Below are 17,616 nucleotides of genomic sequence, written 5' to 3' on the forward strand. Positions count from 1 at the left end.
ACCATCCAAGACGTCATTAACTTACAGGAGGACGCTCCTGACCGGAAAAGGTACTGTGGAAACAGCTCGGGTGCACAGTTGATTGTGAATCTAAACTGTGGATCACCCCTGCTGGACACATGGTATTGGGGGTAGGGTACTGACATGGATAGAAAATTGGTTGACAGACAGAAAGCAAAGAGTGGGGATAAATGGGTCCCTTTCGGAATGGCAGGCAGTGACCAGTGGGGTACCGCAAGGTTCGGTGCTGGGACCCCAGCTATTTACAATATACATTAATGACTTAGATGAAGGGATTAAAAGTACCATTAGCAAATTTGCAGATGATACTAAGTTGGGGGGTAGTGTGAATTGTGAGGAAGATGCAATAAGGCTGCAGGGTGACTTGGACAGGTTGTGTGAGTGGGCGGATACATGGCAGATGCAGTTTAATGTAGGTAAGTGTGAGGTTATTCACTTTGGAAGTAAGAATAGAAAGGCAGATTATTATCTGAATGGTGTCAAGTTAGGAGGAGGGGGAGTTCAACGAGATCTGGGTGTCCTAGTGCATCAGTCAATGAAAGGAAGCATGCAGGTTCAGCAGGCAGTGAAGAAAGCCAATGGAATGTTGGCCTTCGTAACAAGAGGAGTTGAGTATAGGAGCAAAGAGGTCCTTCTACAGTTGTACCGGGCCCTGGTGAGACCGCACCTGGAGTACTGTGTGCAGTTTTGGTCTCCAAATTTGAGGAAGGATATTCTTGCTATGGAGGGCGTGCAGCGTAGGTTCACTAGGTTAATTCCCGGAATGGCGGGACTGTCGTATGTTGAAAGGCTGGAGCGATTGGGCTTGTATACACTGGAATTTAGAAGGATGAGGGGGGATCTTATTGAAACATATAAGATAATTAGGGGATTGGACACATTAGAGGCAGATAACATGTTCCCAATGTTGGGGGAGTCCAGAACAAGGGGCCACAGTTTGAGAATAAGGGGTAGGCCATTTAGAACGGAGATGAGGAAGAACTTTTTCAGTCAGAGGGTGGTGAAGGTGTGGAATTCTCTGCCTCAGAAGGCAGTGGAGGCCAGTTCGTTGGATGCTTTCAAGAGAGAGCTGGATAGAGCTCTTAAGGATAGCGGAGTGAGGGGGTATGGGGAGAAGGCAGGAACGGGGTACTGATTGAGAGTGATCAGCCATGATCGCATTGAATGGCGGTGCTGGCTCGAAGGGCTGAATGGCCTACTCCTGCACCTATTGTCTATTGTCTATTGTCTATTGACAGGCTTGTATGTCAGATGATTTAGCAATGTGGGTTATTGAATATATACACTTTGCAACTCATTGTGGTGCTAAAGCAACCAGTGATATAGCACTATACAACTATTACTGGATGCCCATCTGGGTACAGAATTCCTTGTTTATTTGACCCATGAAATAAGAGCCGTTGTCTGAACTTAATCGGTTTGGAATTCCATACCTGGGAATAATCTCATTAACACTTCACAACAGTAGAGGCTTTGTTATCCCTTGTCAGGTGAGCCTCAATCCATTTACTAAACTCATCTACAATAACTAATACATATTTATAACACTGACATCTCTCCAGCTCACTGTAGTCCATCTGGAGGGTCTCAAAGGGACCCATGGACAATGGTGTTTTACCCATCTCATAAGGTACACCCTTTCCAGGATTATGTTGCTGACAAATCAGGCAACAATTGCTAATACCTTGAGCCAGAGATTGTAACCGTGAATGCCAGCATGTGGCTAGGAGCATATCACTGGTTGCTTTAGCACCACAATGAGTTGCAAATTGTACATATTCAAAGAGAGAGAGAGAGAGACAAATTGTACATATTCAAAGAGAGAGAGAGAGAGAGAGAGAGAGAGAGAGAGAGAGAGAGAGAGAGAGAGAGAGAGAGAGAGAGAGAGAGAGAGAGAGAGAGAGAGAGAGAGAGAGAGAGAGAGAGAGAGAGAGAGAGAGAGAGAGAGAGAGAGAGAGAGAGAGAGAGAGAGAGAGAGAGAGAGAGAGAGAGAGAGAGAGAGAGAGAGAGAGAGAGAGAGAGAGAGAGAGAGAGAGAGAGAGAGAGAGAGGAGAGAGAGAGAGAGAGAGAGAGAGAGAGAGAGAGAGAGAGAGAGAGAGAGAGAGAGAGAGAGAGATTGGATGGATAATGCAAGTTATGGAGGGATAGAGTTATGTATGAAGGAAGGCATATTGAAAGGTTGGGATGTATTATTGGCTGTGTGCCAACGGCATGATGATCAGGAGGAAAAAAATGCAGTTGGCCAACAGGATTGTAAAGAATTGGTAATGCAAAAATGGAAACCTAAGCGAAATAACCCCAAGGACTCCTTGTCTGGCATGGCGACCCTGTTTATAGAAGAGGAGGATGAGGAGTAAATTGGGAAAGTCGGGAATGGTGTAGAACACCTCCCCCATATGCCCCTAGCCACCTGTCCCCATGAGCAGGAACTGCCCCACTAAGATCCCATCGGGGGGGGCATCGGCACCCCCACAGGGAAGGGCATCCCCAGAGGAAGATGATACCGATAGCGACCGGGAAACTGAAAAGGAGGACGAAAGGAGGGGAAGGGCTGAGGCAGAAGAGGAAGGAGCAGCAGTAATTGAATTCATCAGTGAGAGAGTGCAACGAAGAGCAAAGGAAACGCGAGGCTGAAACCAGCAGGAAACTAAAAAGACTAAAAAGATAATGCTACTGGGAGCAATGCCAAACCCATTAGCAGGACAGAATGGGGCGCAGGCTGTGATGCATGTATACACCCCATGGAAGTTGCAGGAAATGATGAAAAGTTCTAGGAATGCCCCAGACTGTGTTTGGATTTGTGAATGTACGAAACAGTCGCAAGAGATGTATTCACCCTAACGTCCGCTATCCTGAATCCAACCGAGGGGGTAAGATGGAGAACCCTTTGGGAACCATACCAGCCCGACCACCCCTAGACGGATGAGGGTTTTTTCTGGGCTTGGTGAATTTCTGCCGGAGTGGATCCCCAACGTGGCAGTGTACACTAAATTACTGTCACCCTTGCCTCCGCCAAGGCACCGCAGCAATTCACTCTCTCACCCCAACACGAAGAAGCGTGCCGCAATCTAAAACAGTGCTAGTCACTGCACCAGACATTGGACGTCCTTTATAAGATTGTCCATTTTCAGCTTTATGTGATCAACCTATTGCAAGCCCCAGCCCTCCCAACACAACTGGCCATTATCAAGTCCAATGCCCATCCGGGTGGCCGCGACTAAAATTGCCAGGGAAATGCCCTTTGCTGACATCACTGCCCGCACCGTAGCTTGCGAATCCTGCACTATGGTCCCCACAGAACCAAAGATTCTAATGGGCAGAACGGCCTTGCCAGACATGGGTGATGTAGGGTTAATGCAGGGGAATGCCCCTGCTGGGCAACGTGATCTTGGAAATGAGAGGATTGTGCCATTGACTCCTTGACTGGGCTCTGGCTTACCCCTCTTGGGCAAATTTGTGTACCTGATGTTTTTCTGCCCATTCCTTTCAACTATATACACTTCCTTACGCATGCTAGTAAGGGGGGTATGGTCAGGATGGCAAAGGAAACCTGGTGGCATTCGAAAATTCACCAGGAGGCGTTAAAACAAGCCTCAGATTTTGAAATTTGCAGATGAAATAATCCCGGAAAGACAAAGGGAATGACACTCATATTGGACTGACCATCAGTCACTGAAAGAAAGTATGCAGGTACAGCAGGTAGTGAAGAAATCCAATGGAATGTTGGCCATCATAACAAGAGGAGTTGAGTATAGGAGCAAAGAGGTCCTTCTGCAGTTGGAGAACTGCACCTGGAGTGAGACCGCACCTGGAGTATTGTGTGCAGTTTTTGTCTCCGAATTTGAGGAAGGATATTCTTGCTATTGAGGGCGTGCAGCGTAGGTTTACGAGGTTAATTCCCGGAATGGCGGGACTGTCGTATGTTGAAAGACTGGAGCGACTGGGCTTGTATACGCTGGAATTTAGAAGGATGAGAGGGGATCTTATTGAAACATAGGATTATTAAGGGATTGAACACGTTAGAGGCAGGAACGGGGTACTGATTTTGAATGATCAGCCATGATCACATTGAATGGCGGTGCTGGCTCGAAGGGCCGGGTGGCCTACTCCTGCACCTATTGTCTATTGACCCTTTGAGTGTATATAAGTAGATCTTATAGAGTTGTCAGGGGCACATTATGATTAAGTGTGTGGAAGTTATTCTGACCCACACGCCCTCAGCGATGAATTAATTATTTATGCACAGCAATTAACCCCTGCTTTACCAGTCCTGCATTCCCAGGTACAAGAGGCACCGAAGCCACTACCAGTTACATAAGGGGACGAGTCCATAATACCAGGAGACTACGTGCTGAAATCTCTCCTCGGAATAGACGAGGTTAACGTATAATGAAAATGCACCCGGTGATCATTTGTCTTAAAGCCTTGTAGATTCCAGGTATGATGGAGGAAAGAAGTGCAGGCCGAACCAACCGAACCACGATCACCACCTTTGCCAAGGAGATGTACTCTAATGCGATGATGATAACCCGGAGGGATTTGGAAAATGGAACGTCAGCCGACTGAAGGCCTGTATTGGACTTTTGAGGCATCTTCACTTTTCGTGACTGTTGAAGGACTGTCATCATAAAATGTTACCTTGTTATTGGACTTAATGTAAAATTGATGATGTATGTCCAAGTGCGGTAGGTTGGATTCCCATAGAACTATGTCTGGTCTCTCCATTACAGAGATGTAAACATGATCTCAAGTTTCTCGGAGTAATCCCAAGAGGTAACTTATTTCTCCGAGCTCACTCAGCTATGTACTCCCCACAGTCAGTTGTTGCTACCCACCCATGACCTCAGTACAGGCATTATTCAGCATGACCAGAATGGGGCCCCCTAAAGTACCTTATATGTGATAATTGGAGGGAGAAAGCAAAAATAAAGGCACCTAAACCTATCCACCTTATTTATGAGTTAAACATGTATTCGATATGTCATGGCACTTTGTTTTTAACGTATTCAAACCTTTTCTTTTTCTTTAATGGTACAGCCACTAATGTCCTGAATCCACCATTCCCGAGGTGGCAATAGGAACCCTGATTCCTATGACAATAACCTGTCCCTCCCAGTGGGTGTCTCGTCAAAGGTTGGTGACTAAAGCTGTTTCAGAAGAATTTTGTTCAAAGTGGAAAGATCCCACATCTCTAGGAACACATGGGATAGGGATGGGCGAGCTTCTTTAGTCTAGGCTTCACTGGAGGTTATTTGGCTGCCAATAATCGCAATTACCTCATTTGTGGTCTCACTATCTTGGGTAATGCAACCACGGGGGCCCTCGACATGGTTACCCAGGGACTTACTGAACTTAGGCTCTTTACTATGCAGAACAGATATGCCCTAGATTATTTGTTAGCTCGGGAAGGATGTGTCTGTGCTATAGTAAAAGGTAGGTGTATGATGGGAGTTAGGGATCAGACAGAGAATATTACTCATTTTATTACAAAGATAATGGATAACATGAAGGAGTCGAATAGTTGGGGTGATTAGGATTTCGGGGGCTGGTCGGACAAGTTGATTAATACAGCATTGTATATGGGAATTTTAATTGTTTGTATTTTTGTAGGGTTGGCTACTCTGAATGCGTATTGAGAAAAATGCAGATGGTGTAGAGAGTATTGGTACTTCAAGAATGTTAGTGGTAAGACAAACTGAATTGTATGATAAGGAGGCTGAGGATGTTGATAGTGTGAAGGAAGAGTTTGAACGACTAGGAAGGTTATTAGATTAGGAGGTAAGAGTGAAGGGGAAGATGAAGTGGTTTTGAGGATGAGCAACATAATAGAATAGGTGTAATAGGATATGCGCCCCTTGGAGGGCTATACCAGAAGAATGATGCATTTGTGGAGTTTTGAAACTAAAAGAATTAAGGCGATGCAGGCAAGAAGCAGTTCATGTAAGAGATATTGTAGCAGGGCGTAGTTTTTCTGGTGTCAAGGGTCATTGTTTAGAAGTGTTTAGAATGATGGTTAATGATGGTCTAGTTTTGAAGGAAAATAACTGCAGATGCTGGTGCAAATCGAAGGTATTTATTCACAAAATGCTGGAGTAACTCAGCAGGTCAGGCAGGAAGGAATGGGTGATGTTTCGGGTCGAGACCCTTCTTCAGAGGGGATGGGAAGATGTGGCCAGTAGTGGGGTCCCGTTGAAGGTGACAGAAATGTTGGAGGATGATTTGTTGGATACGCTGGCTGATGGATGGAAGGTGAGAACAAGGGGGAGTATTGATGTAGTTTCCTTTCTGTAGAAATAAACAAGGTTTAGATTTGATTGTACTTAGAAGTTTGGTTGTAGGTAGTTTGTTTTCTATCCACCTGAGGGAATATGAAGGCGTTGTTTTACTCTTGAAGTGTTTAAGGTGATTTATTGTTTTAAGCTTTGATAGTTATCATAGAATGATAAAAGGAGGGAATGAGAATCTATGCTATTAGCTGATATAGTCAATTAGAGATATTATATTTTGTTGTAGTAGAGATGGTTTCTTTTGTTGTTTGTTCTTTTGTGTTTTAGCTAATATAAAATGAATGCTTATTTTAGTGGAAAGCACTAAATGTGGCAGAAATGTTATCCTTGGGAACAGAATGTGTTTGTCCCTTTACGAATGATAAGGAGTATACAGAAGAGATGGACTATTGTCCTCTCCCACTACTCTGTCTGACTGCGAGTGCTGTGTATTGAAACAGTAAAGCAAGGTCATGCAGCTGCGAGATTGCTCGTCTATAGAGATAAGAAAGTTTATTTCTTAGTAACAACTCCTTATTTGGGTGCGTGTGAAAGTAGGAAAAGTTTTGAATCCACTCTAGGTAAATTGATGCGTTTCTCTAAAAACATGTGACTTATATTAATGGTTTGGTTTCTGAGCATGTGACCTGTATCAATGATTTTGTCTTCTCTGTAACCATGGGAATTGTATTAGATGTGTAATTGGTCATTGTATTAGATGTGTAATTGGTCCTTGATTTCTTTTTGTCACACCTCTCTTTTTCTGTATAAAAAGTAAACAATCGTGGAGAAGTTGTTCTTCCCCTCACCTGAGTTGAGATCTTTTCAGACTCTAGTATTGAGTCTGGAGATGCTCTTGGGGAAGAACCCCATGGTGGAATAAATCTGATGTGCTAATCCAGTATCACGTGTGATTATTCAGACTGAAGGTAAAGAACTTGATTTAACACCGCCATGCCCAAGGACATCCATTTAGCGATCAGCGAGCCCTAATTTCTTTGGGTCTGGTGATTTGCCTCAAAACATTGAGATGTAAAATTGTAAAGTCTCTTTTAACAGCTGTAAAATGAATGGGGCGATCCAGCTGTAAGGCGTTGAAACCTAAACTGCATTATCTCAAGTTTGGTACCACAAAATATGATAGAAATGCAAGTCTGTTATCCAACATGTGCAATTATTATGCAACACCCATTCAATTCTACAGACAGTTGCATCTGCTACCACTATCATCTAATATTCGTTGAAGAACTGTATATTCATAAAATGCACTGCATAATGACTTTGGTGAGTCCAGGTTGGCTCCTATCCCTTAAGTGTTTCACATCCTTGCCTCCACAAACATTTGTTCGTCCACAGTGCGCTTTCATAATGTTGGCATGAATAAAAAAGGTTCTGGACGATCAGTTGCCGGAAAATCAGCGGTGGGCCTGTATAGAGGCTGAGACTACTCACAGGCTCCTCATATTGTACTCCCCCATCCCAGGAAACAGCCTTGTGAATCTTTGCTGCACTCCCTTTATAGCATCCTTTTTAGAAAAGTAGTCCAGCTTTACATATAATAATCAGATATGGTCTCACCAATGTCCTATGTCACTGCAGAAATACATCTTTATTTCTGCACTCAAAACCGCTTACAACACTATTGACCATCTTAACTGTGTGCTGCATCTTCTTTGTTTGATTTCCAGATCCATTTGAGCATCAACATTTCTTGATTGTTATTGAAAAATACTTGGTACTGTGTTTTCCTCTCATTTTTCCATGTTCACTAGCAGCTGCGGCTCACCTGCAGTCCATCTGTCTTTGTGTTTTATGTTGTTTTTTTGTCTTGATTGTAGTGATTAGATGTGATGTAGTGTTTGTGTGGTTGTGTACTATGTGGGGGGGGGGGGGGGGGGGGACTGTAAAATTGTCTCTTCCGAACGGAGACGCGACCTTTTTCTGGGTCGTGTCTCCGTTCCCGCTGGGGCCTACCTTCGGCCAAACACCTGGAGCTGACGGCCTCCACCTGGGATCTGGTTTGCAGAGCCCGTGGAGCGGACTTACCATCTGGACGTCGGAAGCTCGCTGGCCCCTGGGTGGGGGCTGACATCAGGAGCTCTGGCAGCGGCAGCGGCAACGTCTTCGCCCGCCCCGAATCGCGGGGCTTGGGTCGGCCCGCCACGGACCATTCACTGTCCGCCGCAGCCTGAAGTGGGCCGCGGGATTTTCTCTGCCCGGCGGGGGCTTCAATGTTGGGAGCCACGACCGTCCCGACGTGCAGCGGCGGCGTCTTTGCCCACGCTGGATCGCGGGGCTTGGGTCGGCCCACTGCGGACCTTTCACCGTCCGGCGCGGCCTGGAACGTGGCAAGTTCAACAGCTTGATTGCGGGAGAAGATGGCAGGTGAAGAGAAAAGACATTCTGGCCTTCCATCACAGTGAGGAGGTGACTGGAGGAGATTCACTGTGATGGATGTTTCTTTTTTTTGTTTTGTGTTGGTTGTGATTGTGTGTGAAATTGTTTCTTTTTATTGCTCTATTGCTGGACTGTGGGTGACCTTTTATTTCACTGCACATATTGTATGTGTATGTGACAAATAAACTTGACTTGACTTAACTTGACCTGCTATTCTACTGTCCACTTGTTCAACTTGTCCACTTGGAGCCTGTTTTTATATCTTCCTTGTTAGTCATGGTAACATTTGACCCCTGTAGCAGGATCTCTCCCAACATGTGCTCAACACCTTTTAACATTGTACGTTTAATGGAACATCCTGGCAAACTAATGTTAACCGTTCACTTAAAGAATATTCCTTTAAAAAATAATATCAATTTAAAATATGGTGTCTGCATATTTTCTACAGATAGATTGCAAAGATTCTAATAATAATAATAATAATAATAATAATACATTACATTTGTATAGCGTCTTTCTAGACACTCAAAGACACTTTACATGGTAAATAAGACATAAAAATAAATAAATGAACGAACAGAAAAGGAAGAATAAGGTGAAGCGACGGTCAGTGGTTGAAGGCAGTGTTGAACAGGTGAGACTTCAGTGATGTTTTGAATGTGGTGAGTGAGGAGGAGTCTCTGATGGTTTGAGGTAGTGAGTTCCAGAGGGTGGGAGCAGCAATGGAGAAAGCCCTGTCCCCCCAGGATCTGAGTTTGGTCCGGATGTGGGGGGACAGGAGGTTAGTAGCAGCAGACTCCGGAGGGTGCGGGTGCGAGTGTGTCTGTGCAGGAGGTCAGTCAGGTAGGATGGGGCCAGGTTATGGAGGGCTTTGTAGGTCATGAGGAGGATTTTGTACTGGATTCTCTGGGGGATGGGGAGCCAGTGGAGCTTGTAGAGGACGGGGGTGATATGGTCATGGGTCGGGGAGTAGGTGAGTAGACGGGCAGCGGAGTTCTGGATGTATTGGAGTTTATTGATGATTTTTGAGGGTGAACCATAGAGGAGGCTGTTGCAGTAGTCCAGACGGGAGGTGATGAACGCGTGGATGAGGGTTTCTGCAGCTGTGGAGGAGAGGGATGGACGGAGACGGGCGATGTTTTTGAGGTGGAAGAAGGCTGTCTTGGTGATGTGTTTAGTGTGTTTGTCGAAGGAGAGGGTTTGATCAAAGATGATGCCAAGATTCCGGATGTGAGGGGAGGTGGATACTGAGAAACCGTCGATGTTGAGGGTGAAGTTATGGGTGGATTTGGTGAGCGTTTTTGGTCCGATGATTTCGGATTTGTCACAGTTTAGTTTGAGGAAATTGATTTGAAGCCAAGATTTTATTTCAGTGATGCAGTTTGTCAGGATAGAGTGTGTGGCGGTGGAGATTGACTTGGTGGAGATGAGGAGCTGGATATCATCGGCGAAGCAGTGGAATTGGAGACCATGACGGCGGATTAATTGACCAAGGGGGATACAGATAGATTGCAAAGATTCTACAGATAGATAGATTGCAAAGATGCAGGAGAACCAAGGATCTGTGTAAACAAGTAAATGATGGAAATTAGTAATAAGAAAGAAACAGAGGCTGATTGATCTCAAAACAATTGGTCCATCAAACACCAATGACCTGGCATCCAATTGTTTGGTGATCCTGATCGTCCAACATCCGGCTCAGTCATTATGTGAGCTGGGTGGTCCAGAGTGCAAGCATGGTGTTTGGCCGTAGTCAAGGTTGGGGGCTGGAACACGAGGGGTCAGGAATGTGGGTGGACTTGCAGACGGAGTCAGGGTCCAGAGAGCTTGTCTATTTTAACGTTTTAACAAATGAACTAGAAGTAAATTTGGTTATCAATGGGAGTAACGTCCATTTGTCCCAAATATCTACCCATCAAGCACCACTAAAAACTCAAGAACATTATATTCCACAGTTTGGAAACAGGTGGCTCTGGCGACAGTGGTTATCAGCTTCCAAAATTCGATAAGATTCTGAAATCACTTCCCCATATAGTGAAATACATTTATGAGCATTTAGTCTATATCCTTCTCTTCCATGGTGATTAAACAGCTTGTCGAGATACTTAAAACTTTGTGATAGTCTCTGCCTCCATCGTGACTCCATATTACAATCAAGTTATTCTAGTATATCCTTCAACTTCCTCCTCTGGCAGCTTGTTCCATATAACCACTATGCTCTGTGTCAACAACTCACCCTCAGGTACAGATTTAATCAAGTAGTATAAGAAGATAACTGCAGATGCTGGTACAAATCGAAGGTATTTATTCACAAAATGCTGGAGTAACTCAGCAGGTCAGGCAGCATCTCGGGAGAGAGGGAATGGGTGACGTATCGGGGCGAGACCCTTCTTCAGACTGATTTAATCAATCCCCTCTCACCTTAAACATTTGTGTCCTCATAATTGATTGTCCTATTCTGGGTAATATACAATGCATCGACCATAATATTCTCCTCGTGACCTTGTCCATACCCATGAAATCACCTCCCAACCTCCTATGCTCCAAGAAATAACTTTCCCCAACCTCTCCTTATAGCTCAGATCTTTAAGAACTGGCAACATCCACGTAAATCTTATCTGCACTCCTTTCAACTTTATGATTTTGTTAATTATGTTTAAAAATACCCATCTTATATTCACATAAACGTATCAAATAACGTGATAACATGCTGCACGGTGGATTCGAGAACACTGCACAGCAGCCAAAGACACTGGTTCGATCCTGACCTCGGGTGCTGTCTGTGTGGACTTCGCACATTTTACCTGCGACAACGTAAAATCACCGGTCCTCCCACGTCAGAAAGATGTGTCGATTTGAAGAATAATTACTTTAAATTACCCCAATGTGCATGGACATGGTGACAAAGTGGGAGAACATAGAACACTACGGTGAACGGCTGACCGATGGTCAGCGTGGACTCGGTGGGCCGTAGGGCATGTTTCCATGCCAATCTATAAACTATACTTATCTATTAAAATATATTACACCATGATAAAACTCTTTATGGATAGGTTTAGTGGCTCTGAAAAGAGCCTTTTGTGTTCAGTTGTATGTTGATGTCATTTAGATATAAACTTTGCTCTGCTGGCCGGTTTTCTTGGGCAGTAGTACAGCCTGGATGTTGGGCAAAACCCCACCCTGGGCAATGGTGACCCCACCCAACAGCTTGTTGAGTTCCTCGTCGTTGCGGATGGCGAGTTGCAGGTGGCGGGGGATGATCCTGCTCTTCTTGTTGTCGCGGGCAGCGTTACCCGCCAGTTCCAAGATCTCAGCTGTCAGGTACTCGAGCACCGCCGCTAAATAAACCGGAGCGCCAGCACCAATGCGCTGAGCATAGTGACCTTTTCGTAACAGTCGATGGATTCGACCAACAGGGAATTGCAAACCGGCTCGAGAGGAACGACTTTTAGATTTGGCGCGACCTTTCCCACCAGTTTTACCTCTTCCTGACATCTTCGCTCTATTCCACAGAAAAGCGAATGGACCCGAAACTACGGATGCAGATTCATTTTATAGCTTTGTCACAGATAGAAAATTGAACCGTTTTTGATTGATCAATTGTTTCCCCTTTGTTTCTGATTGGCCTTCTGGAGCAAACGAATGGAGAAACGTTCCTAAATTTCAGCCAATGGAAATCGATAGTTTATCTATCCCTAATTAGCATATGGTATCAAGTTGACACTTTCTCTTTCTTCGACGCCATCTGACACGCTGAGTATTTCTAGCGGTATCTGATTTTACTTTAGGTTCCATTTTGCACATCCAATTCAATTAAGTTGTTTAATGGACCATCAAGGAACTGTAAATGCACAATTGATTGAAATATGTTTCACCGGGATGAGGCACAGTAATAATGCATTGCAGTAGCGTGTTAATCTACGTCTGTGTCGAGAATGGCCGGATGACATTTTTTCATGCAGTGTTGAATCTCTGGAACTTTCTCCCCCTAGCCGGTTGTGGACGCGAGGGTATTTAAAGAAGCGGTAGATTTTTTTTTATAATTTCAAGAAGTAAATCAATACAAAGGCAATGGAGAACTGGCGTGGACGAGAAGATGGGTTCCAGGGTAGATCATCCATTGCAATATTAAATGGTGTGCTAGAAACATAGAAACATAGAAAATAGGTGCAGGAGTAGGCCATTCGGCCCTTCGAGCCTGCACCGCCATTCAATATGATCATGGCTGATCATCCAGCTCAGTAGCCTGTACCTGCCTTCTCTCCATACCCCCTGATCCCTTTAGCAAAAAGGGCTACATCTAACTCCCTCTTAAATATAGCCAATGAACTGGCCTCAACTACCTTCTGTGGCAGAGAATTCCACAGACTCACCACTCTCTGTGTGAAGAAATGTTTTCTCATCTCGGTCCTAAAAGACTTCCCCCTTATCCTTAAGCTGTGGCCCCTGGTTCTGGACTTCCCCAACATCGGTAACAATCTTCCCGCATCTAGCCTCTCCAACCCCTTAAGAATTTTGCATGTTTCAATAAGATTCCCTCTCAGTCTTCTAAATTCCAGCAAGTATAAGCCTAGTCTATCCAGTCGTTCTTCATATGAAAGTCCTGCCATCCCAGGGATCAATCTGGTGAACCTTCTCTGTACTCCCTCTAAGGCTAGAATGTCTTTTCTCAGATTAGGAGACCAAAACTGTACACTGTAGTGACCATAGGGATTGGTCCTGAGAGTCGAACCCTCGGATTGGCCAGCGGGGTCACATGGTAGTTTTGGCGACCAAAACAGTTCAGTTGGGAGAGGACTTTGATGTGCATAGTTTAAGTTTAATGGTTGTCTGCGATCTTGATTGTTATCTTTGAAACTGAATATTGCTATCGCAATAAACTTCTTTGACAAAGCTACACTCCTTCAGACTCACCATATTGGTGATCCCGACGTGATATTGCCGATAACTCACCATGCAGGAACCTATCGCTCCTGTCCTGGTTCTACCGCCCGGCGTACCGCAGCAAAACGTGGTCAGCGTTCATCTTCCTCTGTTTTGGACGCACCAACCACGCGCAGTTCCATCTGAGAGGCATCTCGGTGAACGAGACGAAATATTACTACCTGGTGAGTGCCCTACCGCCTGAGACGTCCGCGCGGGTGATGCAGTTCATCACCTCTCCTCCTGCAGACGGCAAGTACGAAGCGCTGAAGGTAATCATGCTTCGAACCTTCGGGTTTAGTAGACACGATCGAGCCGAGAGGCTTATGCATCTGCCAGACCTCGGAGATCGGCTGCCGTTTGTCCTCATGGCCGAAATGTTGGCGCTGGCAGGCGGTCACAGGGATTGCCTCATGTTTGAGCAGGCATTCCAGGAGCAACTCCCAGAAAACGTTCGGCTTATGCTCACGGATTGTTCTTTTGAGGACCCCGCGGCATACGCGGAGAAGGCCGATGCGCTCATGGCGTCGAAATCGCGAAAATACAGCTCGATCAACAGAGTCTCGGTACCATCGGGCAGCCCGCCGCGACACCAAGATGGCGCCGCGGCCGCCGCAACTCCCGCCATCCCTCCAAAACCCCGCCAAAAGGAGCCGCACAAGCGCGGCTGGTGTTATTATCGTCTGCGATGGGGTGGAGAGGCCCGCAACTGCCGCTCACCTTGCACCTTCTCGGGAAATGCCTCGGCCGATCGTACATAGAATAGAGGCAGTTGCGATTGGCCAAAACCGCCGCCTCTACGTTTTTGGATTGATTCACAGGCACAGAGTTCTTAGTCGATACGGGAGCCATAGTAAGCATCGTGTCGCCGACCGAACCTGAAACTCGATCGGGTAAGAGAGGGCCTACCCTCATCGCGGTTAATGGTAGCACCATCCGCACGTATGGTACGCGAGCAATGTCTCTGTCTTTCGGTACCCGTACTTACGAATGGTCGTTTATCATCGCAGAAGTCGGTCAGGCGATCCTGGGCGCAGATTTTCTCTGGGCCTTTTCGCTAGTTGCCGATGTCCAAGCTAAAGGTCTTCGATCCTCCGCTAGCAGCGATGAGCCCGCTGCTCCAGGTAAGGGGTTTCTGCGCCAAGCTTTCGCCCGACCTAAGGTCCCCGTGCCTTGCTCTGATCCCTTGACCAGGCCGCGCACACTGGTTCCCCGTGAGTGGTTCGACCCACTCACCCCCTACGGTTCTAGACACTGGACTTAGATGCAGGAGCGTTGATAGTGCAGAAAAATTCAACCAGACCAGATTTGAAGACCAGGGTTTAAACGGAAAAGGCTTTTATTGAGCACTCGGGACTATTGTACATGAATGCTCTTCACAGTTCTATAAGACATATCTATAAGACACATACCGAATTACATGAATACTTTTGACTCTGAATCATAAAACGCACAGTTCTACAAGACATATACATGAATACTTTTGACTCTGAATTATAAACGCACAGTTCTACAAGACATATACTGGATTGTAAGATGGGGAACGTACGACACATCACAAAATTGGCCAACACATCTTTACTTATACACCCACGTTAATTAAGCCACCCTCCCCTTCTACACTGAAACTATGTCCAGGATGTGCAGGATCGGGGTACATGCTCACCATGGGGCTATTACTGGGGTTACTGGCTGTTCGGGCTGCTGCTCCGCTGTCTTCCGTGAGGGTCGTGCTTGTTCCGTGAGTTTCTTCCCTCCGTTCTTCTCGGTGAGTCTCCGTTTTCCGTGCCGTCCGACTTGCTTGCCTTGCGTCCCTCCTGACTTGCTTGACTCTTCTTCTTCCTTCCTTGCGTGAGTTTTACGTGTGTTTTAAACCCAAAAATCGTGGCCAGTTTATACTAATTCTGACCCGTCCTATCTCCCGCCAGATCTCGGGATCTCTTTGTTTCTTAATGGGATTAACCGTGTAGGTCGGCTTGGGGCATTGTGAGTATGCTGATGTCAGCGCCCCAGTGTCTGGACTTCGACCTGGTTTCGCGGGTTTCTGCACGGCCAATATCCATCCATTGTTCTGGCCATGGCTTTGCAGAAACCTAGAGACTGGGCTGTGGGGTTTTTGCTTTTGTGGCTGGTCACGAGGTCCCGAGGCCATCTTGGGACCCACGGATTGTGACATCCCTTGTTAACAAAACTGACCGCAGCCTTTCTCCGCTATCAGCCCCAGTCTCCCGTGTAAAATGTCCAAACTGCAGCTCTTTGGTTTGGTGTTGATTGCAGAATGAGGGAAAACTTCTCAAATCTTACATCCACCTCCTGCCACCCCGCCCAGCCCAACAGTCCAGGCCGTAGTCGCGGCCTCCGGCCCGTTTGCTGCGGTTCTGGCTGAGTTTCCGGAGCTGCTCATTCAGCGGTTTGATGCTCCCTCTGCAAAGCACGGCGTTGTCCATTATATTCCCACCGATGGGCCCCCCCGGTTTCGCTCGGGCCCGGAGATTGCCGCCGGACAAACTGACTATAGCACATGAAGAATTCCTGAAAATGGAAGAACTGGGTAATGTCCGTCGTTCTGACAGCCCGTGGGCCTCTCCGTTGCATATGGTCTCCAAAGCATCTGGGGGGTGGAAATCATGCGGAGATTACTGGCGTCTGAACGCCGTCACCACTGCCGACCGCTACCCAATACCGCACATCCAGGACTTCTCCTCTAATCTAGAAGGTGCTACTGTGTTTTCCAAAATTGATTTGGTGCGTGGATACCACCAAATACCTGTGCATCCAGAGGACGTACCAAAGAGTCAAGTCAAGTCAAGTCAAATTTATTTGTCACATACACATACTCGATGTGCAGTGAAATGAAAGTGGCAATGCCTGCGGGTTGTGCACAAAAAGAATTACAGTTACAGCATATAAATAAAGTTAATAAGTTACTAAACATAGCACAAAAAGTGTCGACAAAAATTTAGTCTCTGGGGTTATAAAAGTTGACAGTCCTGATGGCCTGTGGGAAGAAGTTCCGTCTCATCCTCTCCGTTTTCACAGCGTGACAGCGGAGGCGTTTGCCTGATCGTAGCATCTGGAACAGTCCGTTACTGGGGTGGTAGGGGTCCCTCATGATCTTGCTTGCTCTGGATCTGCACCTCCTGATGTATAGGTCCTGCAGGGGGACGAGTGTAGTTCCCATGGTGCGTTCTGCCGAACGCACTACTCTCTGCAGGGCCATCCTGTCCTGGGCAGAGCTGTTCCCAAACCAGACTGTAATGTTGCCGGACAGGATGCTCTCTACAGCCCCAGAGTAGAAGCAATGAAGGATCCTCAGCGACACTCTGAATTTCCTCAGTTGTCTAAGGTGGTAAAGGCGCTGCTTAGCCTTACCCACCAGTGCGGCAATGTGCGTTGCCCACGTCAGATCCTCTGTGAAGCGGACTCCCAAGTATTTGAAACTGCTCACCCTATCCACAATAGACCCACTTATCTCGAGTGGCGTGTACGTCCTTGGATGTTTAGCCCTTCTGAAGTCCACAATCAGCTCCTTTGTTTTAGTGACATTCAAGAGGAGGCTATTGTCCTGACACCAGAGTGCCAGATCAGCCACCTCCTCCCGGTAGGCCTTCTCATCGTTGTTGGAGATCCGGCCCACCACCACAGTGTCATCAGCAAACTTGATGATGGAGTTTGAGCTGAACCTGGCCCCACAGTCATGTGTGTACAGGGAGTACAGTAGGGGGCTAAGGACGCAGCCCTGGGGGGATCCTATGTTCAGGGTGAGGGAGCTAGATGTGTGTTCCCCCATCCTGACCACTTGGAGCCTGGCAGTGAGAAAGTCCAGGACCCAGGCACACAGAGGGGTGCTAAGCCCCAGTTCCAGCAGCTTCTCAACCAGTCTGCTGGGGACTATTGTGTTGAATGCTGAACTAAAGTCAATGAACAGCATCCTCGCATAGCCCCCCTGGCTGTCCAGATGAGAGAGAGCGGTGTGCAGAACCTGGGAGACCGCATCATCCGTGGACCT

At 46.5% G+C, this 17,616-nt stretch overlaps 1 protein-coding gene across 1 annotated transcript; it reads right to left on the reverse strand.

Annotated features, from left to right (window-relative positions):
* Window positions 1-11,789: 11,789 nt before the first annotated feature.
* LOC144607043 (histone H2A-like) lies at window positions 11,790-12,179 on the reverse strand. The gene has a single exon (XM_078423604.1). The coding sequence runs from the start codon at window positions 12,177-12,179 to the stop codon at window positions 11,790-11,792; it is 390 nt and encodes a 129-aa protein (XP_078279730.1).
* Window positions 12,180-17,616: the final 5,437 nt, after the last annotated feature.

Source organism: Rhinoraja longicauda, chromosome 28 (genome assembly GCF_053455715.1).
Source record: "Rhinoraja longicauda isolate Sanriku21f chromosome 28, sRhiLon1.1, whole genome shotgun sequence".
NCBI classification, from domain to species: Eukaryota; Metazoa; Chordata; class Chondrichthyes; order Rajiformes; family Arhynchobatidae; genus Rhinoraja; species Rhinoraja longicauda.

Coding starts and splice junctions, on each gene's coding strand:
- LOC144607043 (XM_078423604.1), bottom strand. CDS start 12,179: ATGTCAGGAAGAGGTAAAACTGGTGGGAAAGGTCGCGCCAAATCTAAA.